The sequence below is a fragment of the Lutjanus erythropterus genome, chromosome 23 (assembly GCF_056507025.1).
Source record: "Lutjanus erythropterus isolate fLutEry1 chromosome 23, fLutEry1.hap2, whole genome shotgun sequence".
NCBI lineage: Eukaryota > Metazoa > Chordata > Actinopteri > Lutjaniformes > Lutjanidae > Lutjanus > Lutjanus erythropterus.
In genome coordinates this window covers 13,707,850-13,725,014 of record NC_139339.1, presented here as the reverse complement: position 1 = coordinate 13,725,014, position 17,165 = coordinate 13,707,850, and the positions used below count along the sequence as shown (strand labels likewise).

The window sequence follows — 17,165 nt, the reverse complement described above, 5'->3', positions numbered from 1 at the left end:
TTCCATAACTATTTTTTAAAAATGCCTGTATCTATACTGGAAAAAATGTGACTATTAGTGTCATATCAATTAAAAAAAGTTTGGTATTTCCCATCTATAATTTCCAAAATTTGGCAACTCACATCAACCTACATAGATACATAGCAATACAGGTATGAGGAAAAATATGTATTTTTGATTTTGGGTTGAACTGTCCCTTTAAAGTCAATGTATTCTTATATGCTCAGCACCTCTCCTCATTGCTGTCTATATTACTGGAGAGTATCATAGAACAAAAAACATATTTTGGCTGTAATTACATGCAGCTGTTAATGCTGAACACTACAGATACGCCATGAGTAGGACAGGGTACATACTAGAAAATGTGTGTGAGCCTGGGAAAACCGAGGATTTCCCCCAAACCAATCGGTGCTGTAATTTATTACCCGGTAAACACGTGGGAATAGTATTTCAGCGCCACAAGATAAACAACTACTCCACTTCGCGCAAATCTCGCGAGAGTGGGCGCTCCCTCTGTGCTCGCCTATTGTGAGAGTTTTCCAACTCTCGCGCGATCTTGGAAGTTTCCCACGCCTGTTGTTGTGGCGTCTGCCCTTTTCGCTCACTCTCTCTCACTGCCGCCTCCCCTTTTTCTCTGTCTTCCTCACCCACCCCCTTTCTCTCCGTCTCCCTCGTCCCTACACCTCCAGTCTGCTTCTGTTGTCTCGGCGGATTGTTGGGCTGTGGGAGAGGAAAGGATATCGCGAGTATTGGAGTTTTGGTGAGAGTTTGTGGAAGATGGCGCCTGTTGTGACAGGGTGAGTCTGAGATTCGGGGCTGGTGGTGGGGAGCGGAGTTGAGGAGAATACAAGTTATTGACATGAAACTGCTCAATTTTTACACATGTGCTGTAGCCTGGACACTCTGGCATGTTTAGGCTACTGGTTTAGCAGTAGTAGAAGTCATTTCTTTGTCTCAATTTTGTGTTTTTTTCTTCTTTGACCAGTTAACGTTACTTGCCTGAGCTGACTGTTGCTGCAGTGTTTTGTGAGCTAGCCCCAGCTAAGCGATACTTCACCCTCGGTGGTCTTTTTTTCCCAGACAACGGCGAGCTGTTAGCTAGCAGGCTAGCCACTAGGCTAAACACAACCACAGAGCCATGGTTTAGAAAACACATATGCTAGCATCATTTTCCCCAGACTGGAATCGGTAGTATAATTCCTAGTACTGCATTTGTTTTCGAAGCGTGCTCACCATTTAGCCGGGCAGCACGTTTACGAACTGGGTAGCTGTCCGATAATGGACGCTGGCTAGCGATATGTGACTGAAACACGTTGCGGCTTTGTGAGCAAGGCATCCTTTTTGGCAGTGTTTTGAAAATGTTGACTGCATTTGCAGATAGTTTACGCTTCGCTGTGAATATTTAAGCTCAGGGCTGCCACACACAATGGACAAGCGTGTACTTTTAAGACTTCAGCTCCCTTTAAGTAAACGACAGTGCTGCTGGAAAATAGTGTTTACTACTTAATAACCTACACAGCGATCTGCGTCTAAACTATGCAAGCAAATTTCTAATGAAAACCCCATCCCAGCTGTGGGTAACCATAGATGTGGACAGTGGTGCTCAGTAATAGTATCTATACTACAGTGTAGAAATACTCTGTTACAAGTTAAGTCCTGCATTCAAAATCTTACTTATGTAAAAGTATTGGCATTAAATTGTACTTAGAGTACTCAAATTGATGTACTCGTTAGGGCCGCACGATATGGTAAAAAAAAGTCATAATGCGATCATGTTGACTGAAATGTTGCTATATACGTTTTTTTTTTTTACTGAAAAATAAACAGTTTAAATGATGAAGACTTGATATTGTTGGGGTTTGTACCACAGAAACATGTTTTCTTTAATATGGAGCACAAGATTTTAGGCCAGGGCATCTACAGTGCTTCAGTATAAGGCTGTTTTCTAACACATTTTTCCTTTAAAGAAAATTTCAATTTGGTTCTAGTTTTGTGATTTGAATATTGCTCTCGGCCATGTTGCTATTTCGATATTGTTTCAATTAATTGTGCTGCCCTGTTGTGCAGTATGGCCCATTTCAGAATATAATACAGTTTAATATTGTATTACAGTTTCTGAGGTATTAATGTGTTCATCACTTTAATGTTGCAGCTGATAAGTGTAGACCTCTTTATATGAGGGCTACAACTAAAGCTTATTTTACTTGATTATTTTCTTGATGGAGCAGTTAGTTTTTTTGTCCATAAAATGGTGAAAGTTGTTGATCAGTGTTTTGTAAGGTGAGACATGCAAATGTTTTGGTCACAACCCACAAATGCTCAATTTACTGTCACAGAGAAACTAGAAAATATTGACATTTGAGAAGCTGGAATCAGAATTTTGACTTTATGCTCAACAAATGCCTCTAACCGATTACCATAATAGTTTGTAATTGATAGTTAACAACTAATTGATTAATCATCGCTGAAATCCTCTCAGTGATATGAAATGACATCATGTCTGTGATATCAGTATTTACTGTGGTGCAAAACAAACCCACATTTAAAGCTGCGCCTGCATCTGGGACTGTTGCTAACTATGAGTTTTACAAAGTGTGGTAATCAAACTTGGTTAGCACACCAATTAAAAAAACACAGTAATACTAATCGTCTGAATTATGTAACAGTTCATCATGAAACCAGTTATTGTTTCATCCCTACTGCTGGTTAGGCATGAGTTTCCCCTGGGATCCATAAAGTTTTATCTTAACCTATAATAATTCATGATCATTTATTTGTTTATTATAATTTGCCTTAATAATCAGACTCTGCAAGCGACCTGTAACAGAAGATCTCAAATAAATGTAATGAAGTTAAAAAGTACAAAATTCTCATCTGAAATATAGTAGACTAGAAGTATGATCTAGAGCCAGACGAGTATATTGATTAGCCAATATTATTGACCCAATATTTGAATATTTACATAGCACAGTTGTATGGTATGCAGTACTTGAGTAAAAGCACTAGTAGTTATTTTCCACCGGAGCAGCTCATTTTTGGACATTATTCAACGATGATCACCCACAGCCATGTGTGTTCAACCCTATCATCACTAAAAAACATGACCTAAGTTTTCCAGTTAGCCAGGCAGTTTATTTAGTTTCTTATTTCTCTCTGTTGATGACAGAAAAGTGATATCACAAAAGTGACATTTTCTGCCCTGAAGAACTTGAAATTATTTTTCCCCAAAGAGCTCTAAGTATCGGATAATATCGGATTATATTCTTTCTACAGGAAACTGCTCACACCAAGGTCTTGGGGAATTCTTTAAATAGACGTTGCGTTTTTGACATGAATTTTTGGTGTTTTGAGCACCCCAAGCTGAGTGCCATCTAGTTCCACTGTATTCAAGAAAAGGCAGAGATCTCCATGGACAGAATCTCCAGATCTCTGCAACTCACAACAAAACAGACTAGAAGGATAAACAACACTGCGCGCCAGAGGAAGAACGTGTAGTTTTGATTTGATGGGCGCACTGTCCCTTAAACACAGAGTCTTGAAATACTTTTGTTTCGAAGTCAAATTAAAAGTTTTTATCTCTGAGATGGATACATTTTCCAAAATTAAAGGAGTTCATTAGGCTTAGTGCACGTTCAGTAATTGCTGCTAGATAATACATCTGTGATAAGTGTGTCAGCCACGGCTTTTAATGGGAAAATTGTCTTTGTTAACATTTTCAAACTGCACATTGAATGGATAGTTAGAGAATGTCATGGTTATATTTCCTCGTAATGCGGAGCAGTACTGCCTTGTTTTTGCTACTCAATGCATCATCAGTAATATGACCATATTATTCAACATAAATAGGCCGATAGCATTTACTGCTTTTGTCGGTCTGTGGAATAAACCCTGATTAAAATTATTTGCCGGCACTGTACATTAGCTCCGCACAAACCTATTTTTTGCACTCTTGAGGCTGTAATCCCCACAGACAGCTCAGTGGGTGACAGACATTTGCTGGGCTTGTTGGAGGTGTGTGTATGTTGGTAGGAGAAGGGGGGTGGTGGTTTGCTGTGCATGTTCATTTGGGGCTTTCCAGCAGACCTGAACTGATTTCAGTTGAGGAGGAGGAGGGGGTGAAGGGGGAGTCGACAGAGGGAGGGAGCTAGAGGGCAGGCGGGTCAGGTCTGGGTGGCTGGCCACCTGTCCAGATGATATCTCCAGATTCATGTGTGTGTTTCTGCGAGGGGGGAGAGGGAGTGGGGGTCAGTGTGCAAGAGGAAGATGGGGTGGGTAGGTTTAACAGAAAATTAAAGTGCCATAAGGGGTCCTTTTAGCCGTCGGCAGGCCGTGTTCACAGTAACGGTTGGAGCTTGACCACAGCCTCCGTGTTCTGTTTGAATGGTTCTGGCTTTGCACAGGGAGGGGCTGCGCAACCATGGGCTTGTTAATGGTATTATGGCTCTCTAGTAATAGTATTACAGACTAGAGAGGCTGTGGTTGTATGTTCCTGTCTGAATTCAAAGTTGTTGATCACACTGACTGTTTTGTCATAGGTGGTATTTTTAGTCTGTGTTGCACTTCTGAAGAAATTTGTATTGTTTCCGCCTAATTTAGTTTATTGAGTGTATTATCGAGTGTGTTTTGTACTTTAAAACACCGTTATCACTGTGGTGTTTGATACTGGGTGTGCATGATGGTAGGTTACTAATTAATCTGACAGTTCATAATGAGCTTATATCATGCATTGTGTTTTAGTATGTAGACCATCACAGTCCAGTAGTGATAGACCTTTGTAGTATGGACTAAAAAACACATCAGCTATGATACTCAATCCAAAATCTACTGTATATTTTAATTATCAAACGGTCACTCCCTTTAGGCTTTACAGATAGCTGTGAAGAAGTTTGTAGTTTGCTTGTTTGCAAAGAACAATAGCTGCTGTTAACCTGAATTCATATCTATCAGTGGTAATTCAAAGCTAGTTATTTTTATTTCTAAATGTGCTTAAGAATTCACATGAATGAGAAATGTCAAATGAAAATGGGTAATTTCAGTGACTAGTTTTGTTTGAATATCACCATGCCAGTCATGACATATATCAGGTACAGACAAGCGTGTTTTGCCACTGTTAGTTAGCCAATGTGCCCTCAGACGCTGTGACACAAAATGGATTGGCTTTTAAAACGAAAAGAGAGACGTGGGTGATGACCCTGTGCCAGTAAAACCTCCATAGCATGTGGTGGAGAAATATGACCCTGAATACATTAAATTTGGTTTGATAATGGCAGGCATTGATGCTCTGGTAAAATCCTGTCATAGCCCATTTAGTCTTTTCTCCTTTTTTGCCATGTCATGTTTTCTTTCTCATCTGTTTGGGAAGGTGGTCCTCACAATTCACAATTAGAGGTGGTCTGAAATGACAAAAGGTTGAGAAACCCTGTTTTAGATGACTTTGAAGAAATTTTAACAACCTTGCACAGTGATTGGAACACCATGCTAGAGATTTCTTTTTATATTAGTGCATATCTTAGATCCACATCTTAAGAAGCAGTGTATAAGATTTAGTGGCATGATACCTTAATACCATATATATAATAATACAGTATCCATAAATTATAGTATTTAAAGTATCATAGCTATTAAAAAGATGATTCTAGTGCTCATACAAGACCTCAGTTTAGTCTTTATTGTCCTGCCTGAAATCTGCCTTTCAGTAAAACTAGACAGTGTTCAGTCACCTTTTATGCACTTGCACTCTGTGCGGGTTGTTAAATAAAAGGAAGAAGAAAAAAACCATGTTTCGTGCTTACAACCTTTTTTGCTGTTTATACTAGTATTGTCTCAAAGTTTAGAATTCTGGTATTGTGACAACTCTAGTATCTAGTGGTGAGTTTGTAGACTGCAAAATCCCTGTCACATGAAAAAACACAAAAGACTGTATGTAGAGCCAGTATTTGGGTTATCCATTTTGGACCACTGTAGAAACATGGCGGTGCAACATGGTGACTTCTGCAATAGAGGGCCCACAGCCTCTGTAGATACAAACAGCTCATTGTATGGTAACAAAAACGATTTTGAAAAAAGATTGTCATTTTCAGGTCATTATACACAAATGAAAATGTGCTTGTCAATATTGTGTTCCATTTCTGCACATTCTGTCAATAAATCTTTCACAGTGGACCTTTACACTATGCATGGCATTAACATGTGCAAAGTGAAATAGATCACATTAGGGCTATAGTTTAACAATTATAAGGTCACATTAACATATCGAACCTGCTCATTTTGTCCAACCAGAAGCCCGAAATCTCAGTATCTTCCTTTTACAATGATTTAAAACAGAGAAAAGCAGAAAAATTAGGAATCTGGTGCCAGACAGTATTTGGCACTTTTGCCTGAAAAGTGTCTGAAATGATTCATAAACCATCAGAATAGAACTGTTGTAGTTACCTTGTCTGTTGTGCACATGTGCAACCCCAAATGTTTCTACCACAGCAGGTAACTCCACTTACCAAAAAAAAACCCCTCCTGATCACCTTCTTTCATGTAGGTGAGAGGCAAAATAAAGAAAACAAATTTAAAAAAAAAAAAAAATAGAGAGAGAGAGAGAACACGTTGCTGTCGTAATTTTGCCGCATCTCTGCCAGAGAAGCTGATGAACTGATAGCTGAAAGAGCACCACTGTTCACCTGGGATGATAAAAGCATGAATCACTTATTTCAACACTGCTTTGCCTTTGCTGTGCCCCAAGGGGACGGGATTCCATTTAGCTCAACCCCCTCCATCCCTTCATCCCTCCATCCCTCTGCCAAAAAAAAAAAAAAAAAGAACGATGGAGTCTTTCAGGCCAAAAGCCAAGCGTCTCCGTGCTGGTGTAATGACACCACTGAGCCTTTTCTTTGAGCTGCAAACCTTGTGTTCTTCTATTTGTTAGCATGAGCGAATGAACTCTGTGGCTGTGTTGAAGGTGATCAAGAGTGTGTGTGTGTGTGTGTGTGTGTGTGTGTGTGTGTGTGTGTGTGTGTGTGTGTGTGTGTGTGTGTGTGTTTTTATGGAGTAGAGAGTGAGTGTGCTGAGACATAAAAGTTGATCTGTGTGTTTAGATGTGTGTGCGTGTGTGTGCACGTGCATCCACTCCCAAGGGTCCTCTCCTCTTCCCTGCTCCCCTTTATGAAAGGAGAGGTTCAGAGAGAGCAGCAGATGTCGAAGCGCTGACCTTTATGGTGGCAAAGGCCTGGGCTAGAGTTAAAAGGCACCCCCGCCCCTCAAAGCAGCAGTCCCGTGTCCACCCACCCACACACACACACACACACACACAAGCACATGCTTCTACCTGCACTGATGGATAGGTTAATGTCAGCGATGATACAAGCTACCTGATCTGTGCGTCACCGCAGTATCCTGCAGCCTCCAAAGCTTTCCTCTATCCATACAGAGCTGTGAAAATCTTCAAAGTGTGTGTGGTGTGGTGTGGTGTGTCTGAGGGGGGTGGGGGCGATACAAGCTGTACAGAAGTCGCAAGGCAACGCAAGCACCACCGCCAGACATCTTTAGGGGGATTTATTCTCATGCTTACAGTAGCCTATTGTTTTGGAAGTTCATGCATATCCATTACTTCACATGATTGAAATATCCCCCGAAGCCTGTAGTTTCATTCAGGGTTCAGATTCAACTTGTTTGGTCGAGTGATGATGGGCCTCTTAAAGCACCACACGCCCTGCTTGACTCAGTGTCTTCAGTCTCTTGTTTCCCTATTCAGCCTGTTTGTGTCTGTCTGTCTGCGTCTCAGGGGAACAACCACAGGAGACACCCAAGGGGATAGAAATGCACATTTTTGCGTAATTTGGCTTGGATTGCCGCCAGCTTGGCACTCCCCGCTCCTGTTTTTTCTCAGCCACGTGTTAAAGTGTGCACAAACTAGATATACACTATCATAGTATGGTCCCCTTTTTAAGGCTACATTCACAGTGCAGGCTAAAGTGGCTGACTGTGGCTGACTGATCTTTTTCCTCCGCCAGATCTCAGTTGAGTTAGTGTCACTGTTGCAGGCTATTGAGCTAACCTACTGGGGTAAATCACCCACAACAAGATTTGTATATAAATTACTCACCCCATCTTGCCTTTTGTTGCCTCCACATGAACATTAAATGAGTTCAAGAAAGCTCTCCAGACTGGTTGAAGTTGATGGTGCTCCCATTTTCGAAATAGCAAAACCATATCAAAACATCAGTTTAAAAATTATAGAATTCAGTATAATAAGTTTCATTTACCTAATCATATGGTCAGTACTTCCAAAATCCTTGCTAATGAAATCATTTTTGGCTCTTTATTACACCTGTACACTGTAAACTCAACTTCTTGCAGCTGAGAATAACAAGACTGAGGTGGCGGAGACAGTTAGTGGACATGCTTATCACATTTGATTGTTGTTAGTGACGTAGCTAGCCAGAGAGACATACTGGCTATGTACTGCACTGTCCTGGCTAAAGCCGAAAAAAATTGATTGTTTTTCTGTGGCAACAGCAGTGTTAAACAGGTGGCTCACCTGTTCAGAGAGGACATGGAGGGTGTAATTAGTAAAGTTGTTAATTTTCCAAACTATCATTGTCAGTCCATCCATCGGCGACTGGTGATATCTTCATCCCCCCCTCCCACCTCCTCCTGTCCTCTCAGGTTTCTACTGGGAGATGTGTGCAAGTGGCAAATTCAGTATGTTACGCATGCTACGCACATTTGCTACGTCCAATAGACAAACTTGCAAACTGTCTAGAAATTACATGTTTTCGCACTTATTTTCCACTTTAAATGGAGAAATACAACAGTACACCTTCTGAATTCAAGGTCCTCCCTTTTACCAAACTAAGATGACCTTAGTTGGCTTGTTAACTCCTCAGAAAACACACTTACTTCAAACTCTACAGAAAAACATGTAGAACTCACCAAAACTGTCTTCCAACAACCACCAACAGGTTTGGTCAAAATAAATTCTTAATTTACTGCGCGAAAACAGTGTAAAGAGTCTGACTCTGCAGGCTGTTTTCCTCTCACTCGTCACCCATCTCAGCGCACTCATGGTCAGCTGAGTGGGTGTGAACTGCTCTGCTGGATGAGAGCGCGGTGCAGAGCAGAGGCTGTCACTCTGCAGATTATTACAGTAGCAAAATAAAATGACAAATATCGCCCTAAAAATGGTCCAAAAAAGGATGGATTCAGCCCATCATTGATAGACGATATATTTGTCTAATCGCTCAACCCTAGTAACTGGTACTGTTTAATTACTTTGAAATAGTACTTAAGCGTTTCACTGATCTGACTGCACTGGCCTTCATAAATGTCCGGTTAAATATAATGTTGAGTTGAGTTTGAAGTTTATTGAACATGTTAAAATTATACAAACAAATTAGAAACAAGCTATAAAAAAGAAAAAAGACAAACAGGATCTTCAGCAGCACTTTAGTGACAAATAATGAATATAAATAATGTTGTTCATGTTCAATAGGGGTAAGAGGAAGTTTTAAAAAAGACTTTTCTGCTCCTACCCACAATTTCTTTATCTCCTTTATCCCTTCTTTGTTGGCTATGATATAGCTAATAAGCACTGCACGCTGAAGAACGAAGTGTTGTGTAGTGTTTTATACCGTCAATCAGATTTTAGTTAGAAATAAGTTGTGAGTGAAAGTATGCAGCACACAGCCAGAAAAAGAACCTCCTAGGCAGGGCAAGTAGGAATTTAGATGGGGCAAGTAGATTTGAGAAGTACTTCCTCTGCAGGACAAGTAGGAAAAAACCTTAATGTCAGACCCTGTACTGTGTTACACTGTAAACACTTCCTGTACCCATTTCAAATTCACAGCTTTCCTGCATTTCAGTGGACAAACCCCTTCATTTCGTTGTATGGATTTTAAACATTTGTACTTTCTCTTCATCCTCATTATCATCTGTTCGTGAATTTTCCAGACCATCATAAAATACGACTTAAGTGACCTTCGTGCTTCATGTGATGTTTTTGTTTATTTATCTGTTATCTTACCACAAAGGTCCCGATACAGATACAGTATCTGCTGGTGGGGTGTCCTTGTAGTAGAAGCAGTGACATGTTTCTGTTATTGGTGGGAGTCATGCAAGTCAGTTTATGACTATGATCAGTTTGAACTGAAATCTGATATTAGCCTCATTTAAATAAATAGTATGCCAGCCAAACAAATAACAAAAAAAAAAAACTGATTTGAGCAATAAACCGGAATTGAGCACAGCTTGCAGTGTGAATGTAGCCTTAATTTTGTATTTCCCTTGAACATTGAACATGAATTTTAGTGACCTTTTGAGGGTCTTGTGTTACCTAATTTCTCCCAGCTCCTTGACTTGATAAGGGGTTGGATTTCTCACACAAAAGCCACTACAAGGGGGGATTTATTTACTTGTGCAAGACTTGGAATGCATTAGTCTGAGCTCATACCTTTTTTTTTTCTCTGGGTCTTCCAAAAAATCTTGCTGCTGTTTGCTTCGGCGAGGATGGGACGGAACATTCTGATGTAAATCTAAAGCCAGTGTGGTTTTGAAAACAGCCCTGGCGTCATGTTTGATAGAGGCCCAAGTCCTCTTGGTGTTGTTGTTGGCCTCAGGCTCACTGCTTAGCTAAGAGAGGAGAGAGAGAAAGCTAACACGAGGCAAATGCGACAGGCGGTGGAAGTACGTACCTATAAGCTGACTCTTGTTTTGGAGCAGCTCTCTGTCTTTTCTCGCCTCTTCCGAGAGAGTTTCCTCAGCCCCGGCGTTCGCCTTTCCCTGCCCCTTGTTCTTTTGCTGTTTGTAGCCATTACAGCTTCGCCAAGGGAATGGTGGTTTCTACTGTGTCAGCAGTTTTTGCCCCCGCTGTCCCTCCACATTCAGGATGTTTCATTCAGAAAACATGAACCAATTCCCCCTATCTGACTCCTGTTTGCTTTCATTCAGCTTCACTGAGCAAACTCTTACCTACTTCCTATGTTGGGGCAGTTGAAAATAGAGGAAAACAATCTGAACACTACTGATACTTGTGAGTTTGTTCCTATTTTTCTTTTGTTTTCCTTCATGTTCATTTTTTCTTCTTGGGGATGACAGAAGGGAGTCTGCATTTTGTTGTCTTTTAATAGATGACTTACGTCAGACCTCTGATAGATTGTTTAAGACCAGAATATGCTGCTCTAAGCTTCCAGGAGAATTCACCAGAGAGCAAAGCTTAGACAGAAATGCTTTATTTTCTTATTCTTTTGGCCCAGATAGTTGCCTTGTTATTCTCATCTTTGGTAGTGAGGGCTCAGAAGCATTGGTTAAGGGGCTTGCTTCTGTCAGAACGCTCTGTCTGCCTGACGACCATGCTGGGCCGGTTTTTCATCCCTCCAGAGGAAGGTTACAAACATACACAGGATCTCCCATGTTGGGAAAGCCCCTAACGAAGCCACCTCCCACGGCTGTAAGCAACTGCCACTATTAGTGTATGAGATAAGAAGGGAGTGGCGAGCAGTGAGCCAGCCTGTTGTAAACCTTCCTGAAAGAAATGTTGTAGCCTTGGGATGATTAGTGGCATCATATAAGTCTGTCGATGGCCACAAAGCAGTATCTTACTCCCTCCGCTGTATGTAAATGGCTTGTAACTGAAGAAGACATTGCTGTGCTGCTGATTGATCCTCACAAGCCTTTGCATTGACATTTTTACAGAGCTGTCCTTATCGACTTTACCAGGACTAAGCACATCAGCGCAGCTATAGGAGTAAGAGTTTTAGTGAGACCTTGTCAAATAGATTTTGTATCAGGCATTCTGTGTAATATTTATGCTTAATTTGGAGTAAAGTTGTACCTATATGCTCCAAAGCCTGCATACATAGATGGCCCTACATTAGAGCTGGGCAATATGTCAATATTGTGACATGAAACTAGATATTGAGTATATATTTTGATATGGTCTAAGTCCTGTCTTTTCCTGGTTTTAAAGGATCCATTACAGTAAAATGATCTTTTTTATTTTTGCAATATCAATAATGAGGTATTTGGTCAAAAATGTTGCGATATAATACAACTTTGTATTGGCAAGAATCTAGATAAGAATCTCAATGCACATTATATATATAGCTGATTGCTATTTTTAAATCTAATTTAGAGAAAACAGTCATAGTATAAAGAACACAACCAGAAAATTTGGTTTAAAATCTTTACTTTTTATGTAGTCAGAACAGTGGAGATAGATACCAGCACTGTTATCCACTGGTCGGGGGATGAAATGCAACACAGAATTACCCACTGTCACAAACCTTCGTTGAAATACATAAGCCTATATTTCTTGGTCTTACATCATAATTTTGTAATAATTAGGAGCTAAAATCATAACCATATCCCATTCATTTCTACATATGCAGATTTTAAAAATTCTATTAAAAAATCAGATCAAGTTGTTATAGCTAAACTCCATGTTCTTGTACAACAGGTCTCCAAGTAGCCAACCTCTGTGGTAATTTTTAAGTTGTTTCATACTGATACTCTATATTTTAAGAATAGTTTGATAAATAAATAGTGCAACACAGTAAATATGACACTTCAAATAGGCCTTGTGATTGGTATTGGCTGATACTTATACTGCTTCTAATGATTGGTTATCGCCCCAGAATGCCTGATCAGCACACCATTAACATTCAGCATGTGTCTGAGCACACATTAAACCCAAACATCATATTTCAATCCCATGATTCTACAAGCCAGCCTCAAGGGACACCGCTGCTGGCATTTGCCCAGGCAAGTAAGTGATGGCAGCCCTTGGGAGACCAGCGCCGAGCTGCCTGCGTCAACCCCTGTGCAAAAAAGAGAGAGGTGTCGAGAAAGAGCAAGAACGGCACAAAAAGGAGTTATCAAGTGTCAGGAAAATATTCAAGGAACAGAACAAAGGGAAGGAGAGAGGGGTTTGGATTCCAGGAAAGGCACACTGTTATCTCCAAATGTTTCTTTGCATTGTCTGGTTGTTTAACTAAGGCTGCCGGAGAGTTTTACTGAAGAATCTGCCTGGTGGCATTCCTGTGGCCGTTGACGTCAGGAGGTTTTGGCCTTTGCTTAGAATCACAATGAAGTAATAGACATGTGTGTCATTTTGTGGAACAGTCTATTGATTGTGGTTGAGGAAACAATGCTTTTTTTTTCCTTGAAGAGAGGGGTTGTTCATGTTGCGGTTGATCATCTTGCACTTTGTGGCTGCAGTTTGATGTTCTCCACCGTTGCCATCAGTTTTGGAAGCACTGCTGAAGAAGAATGTACGTGAGGTTTCACATGAGCTCATGGAAGGAAACTAACTTGTTGGTTTATCCTAAGAAGTCACCAGCAAAGTTTCTCGATTTATCACCCGACTGGATTTATTAGAACCGGACCTCAAATATTCTAACCTCAACCCCAACTCGCCGAAGTGTCTGGTAGACAAATGAACCCAACTTTGCCTTAATTTATCAGCATTCAAGTGGTGTTCATTATCATCTCCCTGTATGAGACATATTCAACTTGAATTATTCTTTAAACCATTTTAGTTGCAACACAAATTTGTGTGTGCATGTGGTTAAGCTTTAGGAAACCATCTCTTGTCTCACATCTTGTGTAGACTATTTTAGAAAGATGGCATGTTTTGAAGAGGAACAGTTTGCAGGAACAACAACCTCCTTCCCCATCATGGCAACAGCACTGAAACCAGACAGCAGACCTCCTGAGCTAACAAAGTCATTGCTAAACTGCACATACACTCACACAAGCGTGCCGCGGTCTCTACATTTGGTTTGGTTTTCTGAGGATCATCTCACAGCATGTGGGCTAAAGGTCAACCCCCCCCCCCCCCCCCCCCCTCTCTCTCTCTGTCTCTCTCTCGCTGTTTCTGCCAGGAATTCTATTTTTTTCTCTTGTTGCAGTGCAGTCGGTCCTTTGGGTGGTTTTGAGGCAAGGGCAGGGCAAGACAGTGGTTAGTTTGCCCGAGCTGATAGATGTCCAAAGAGACTGTGCCTCATTTTGGACACTCCCATTGTACAATTAAGGCTTGTACACTGGAAAAATACAAACACATTGTTGTAGAGCTGAAATGAGTGGCAATTTAATCAGTTTGTCAATTGGCAGGAGATTAATCGGCAGCTATTTTGATAATCGTCTACTTATTTCAATAATTTGTCTGGTTGCAGCAGAATCATGTCAAAAACTGAATATCTTTGGGTTTTGGACTGTTGGTGGGACAAAACAAGATGAAACTCTGAAAAATATTGCATATATTTTATGACTAATTAACTAAGATTTTTTCCACTGGTTCTGACTCTTTCCTGTCCTGTAAGATTTAAATGAATGTAAATTTACGATAAAGGTCCATCCTAGGCATACTCAAAGTTAATTAAAAGCTGTTCTTGAGCCATTTGGGGTGCATGCGTGGTTTTGGTCTCTTTTGAAAGGTAAAGTTATGAGGTTTTTCCCACAACAGTCAGAATCGCTGTAAATACTGTTGGCATTGAGTTATAGAAGCATGAATCACTGAAACACATGGCCTGAGTATTCTTTTTGCAAATAGATGCTTGCAGATGACTACTAGCTGGGATCTCTTAGCTGCAAAACACAATGTAGCCACAGCATTTAGTACTACCTATAAGATCAAATTTGATAACAGTGCCACAGAAAATGGATATTTGCATGTTTTTCTAAGGGTATGTCCAGATGTGTCTAGCACCCTGCTCCATCCAAAACCCCTGCTTCATAGTAACCGAAGCATTAACACTTTTTAGTGCATTTTTCCCTTGTTGAAACTATACTTTGTGCATAAGTGGCTGTGGGCTCTGAGAACCTGTGTAGATATTTTCACCATTATGTGACATTTTATAGAAGAAAGAATTAATGCCTTAATTGCCAGACTCATTATTAATTAAATAATTGTTAGATGCAGCATTGTACTTAAAATTGATATTCAGTCAAGGTGTTACATTGAGGCATGCACAACTATCAAGTTTTGTTTTCAGTCTTCTTGGCAAGGTGTATTCATATAGTGTATGTGGTTACTGTAAACTCACCACAGATTGAGTCTGTGATGCTTTAGCAAATGTAGACACAAGACCAACACACTGGTTATATTATGAAGGAAAGTCCCCACTTTGTAAACCCCAAAAATGTGTTTAGTATTCAAGTGGCTGCATGATATGAAGCACCTGGGTGCTCAGGTTGTCATTGGCTTCAGTGAGGAATGCTGACACTTCAGGGGTTGCTTTAGTTTTGATTAATCAAGGCTCAAATACAAGAACTGTTCTGTGCAGTGTGATCAATGCCTGGTGAAAATGAATGAGACTGAAATTCAGTAAGGAGGCAACAGGGTGGCATAGTTAGTAGGAAGACAGTCTTTCAACAAGGAGAGCTATGATGACAAGCATCTGCCCTGCTGAAACACAGAACCCTCAACAGCTCCAGTGTAGCTAACTGTGCTGTGAGCTTTGTATTATGAAGGGAAAGGTAATTTCAAGACTGTTCATTAAAGAATGGTATTAAATTTGTTGCAGGAATAACTGCATAAGATTCAGGTAGCATATTATTCTAAGACTGGCTGCAGGTAGTAGCCTAATTATTTTCCTTATCGAATTAACCTGCCAATTATTTTCTTGTGTAATTGATTGTTTTCACCATAATAAATTCAGAAAATAGTGAAAACTCTCCATCAGTGTGTCCCAGGGCATTTTCAGCTGCTTATTTTGTCTGACCAAAAGAACCGAGTCCAAAGAAATTCAGTTAAATATCACAGGAGAAAAAACAGCAACATTCTCAAATTATCTGGAATCAGGTGTTGAATTTTTATTGCCTATTATCCACACGATTCCTACATTACTGATATTATTCAACAGCAGTTCAGTTTAGCGACAGCCTTTCAACAAATACTAAAATATTCCACGTCATTCCCACATTTATGGCATTTTTCAACAGCCATTCAGTTTAGTGTCAGCCTAATTCTAAACCTCAAAATATTCCTCATTATTGATACATTTTTGCTTTACAGCAAACTGTAAAATATTCCGCACCATTCCTACATTATTGGCATTTTCAACAGTAGTTGAGTTTAGCGTCAGCTTTTCAACAGCCAGCATTTACACCTGCAGTTTCTTAAGAAATGACCTATTCTAGTCATCATTATAGTTACTGATTAATTTTCTTAATTTTATGTGCCATTATTTTCATCTTTGAATCCTTATTTTAACCAGCATTCAATGGATTATTTTACAAACTGAGAGCTCTTAACTTTGAGGGCAAACCAGTTTCTTGTGCCTGCAAGCAGTAAAGCAAGTACAGATCACTGAGCTTTCAAGCACTAAGCATGGCAAAGGTGCACCAATGCATGCTTTAAAAAAGTGCGTGTGTGTGGGGGGGGGGGATCAAAGATGGTTTTCACTTGTTGACTTGTGGTCAGCATTGCGTTTCAGCAGCAAACGTCTGCACACACGCTGAAGGTCTCAAGTTTGATCCTCGCAGCAGCCAGTGTGGTTATCATATCCTTTACCAGAACCACTACCTGCTCCTTCATTGAAGGCTCTCACTGCACAAGAGCCTGAGCTACAGTAGTGCTGCTGCGGTCGATGTCGACGGCTCACAATCCTTCCCCCTGGGTTCCTTCTCGTTCCAGCAGTGAGTCATCAGCTCAGCAGAGAGTGAGAAGGGGGGAAAGAGGAGCGGGAAAGGGTGGTTCATTCAGGGTTCAAGGCTCTCTCGCCTCGTCCCCTCTCTTCTCTTTCATGACAGTTTCCCCCGAGCACATGACCCGTCTCAACCCTAAACCCCAGACGCTCGATGTGGGTCTTTGGCTACAGTCACACTTGTCACTTCAGTGTGTTTTTTTCCTTTGATTATGAATGTCTAATTTTGAGCGATCACATTGCTGCATGTCTTTGTACTTGCCCTGAAAATTTTCTGTTCTGCGTCTCCTGTGGCTGTTTACTTAAAACAGCCCATATGACTTTGTCTTGTTCTTCCCATCTTTTGACATTGCTAATGTGAGTGAGCAGACTTAGAATCAGTGAGCTGTTCAGGACTTGGTGGTTCAAGAGGTTTATCTTTACCACCAGGTAGTTTTGTTTGACTTGTCCTAAAACTAAATACTGTTGTGGTTGGATTGTGACCTGATTATATACACTTCCAGACCAATACAAACTTACCATTTCTTTTTTTGT

The 17,165-nt window shown here is 40.5% G+C and overlaps 1 protein-coding gene across 1 annotated transcript in view; it reads left to right on the top strand.

Moving 5' to 3' along the window:
• The first annotated feature begins 598 nt into the window (after positions 1-598).
• Positions 599-17,165, top strand: part of rbpjb (recombination signal binding protein for immunoglobulin kappa J region b) — a 68,767-nt gene continuing 52,200 nt past the window's right edge. The window contains exon 1 of the mRNA XM_084713156.1: positions 599-797. Coding sequence (XP_084569282.1) covers positions 778-797 — 20 coding nt within the window. The 5' untranslated portion in view covers positions 599-777. The remainder of the gene's footprint in view (positions 798-17,165) is intronic.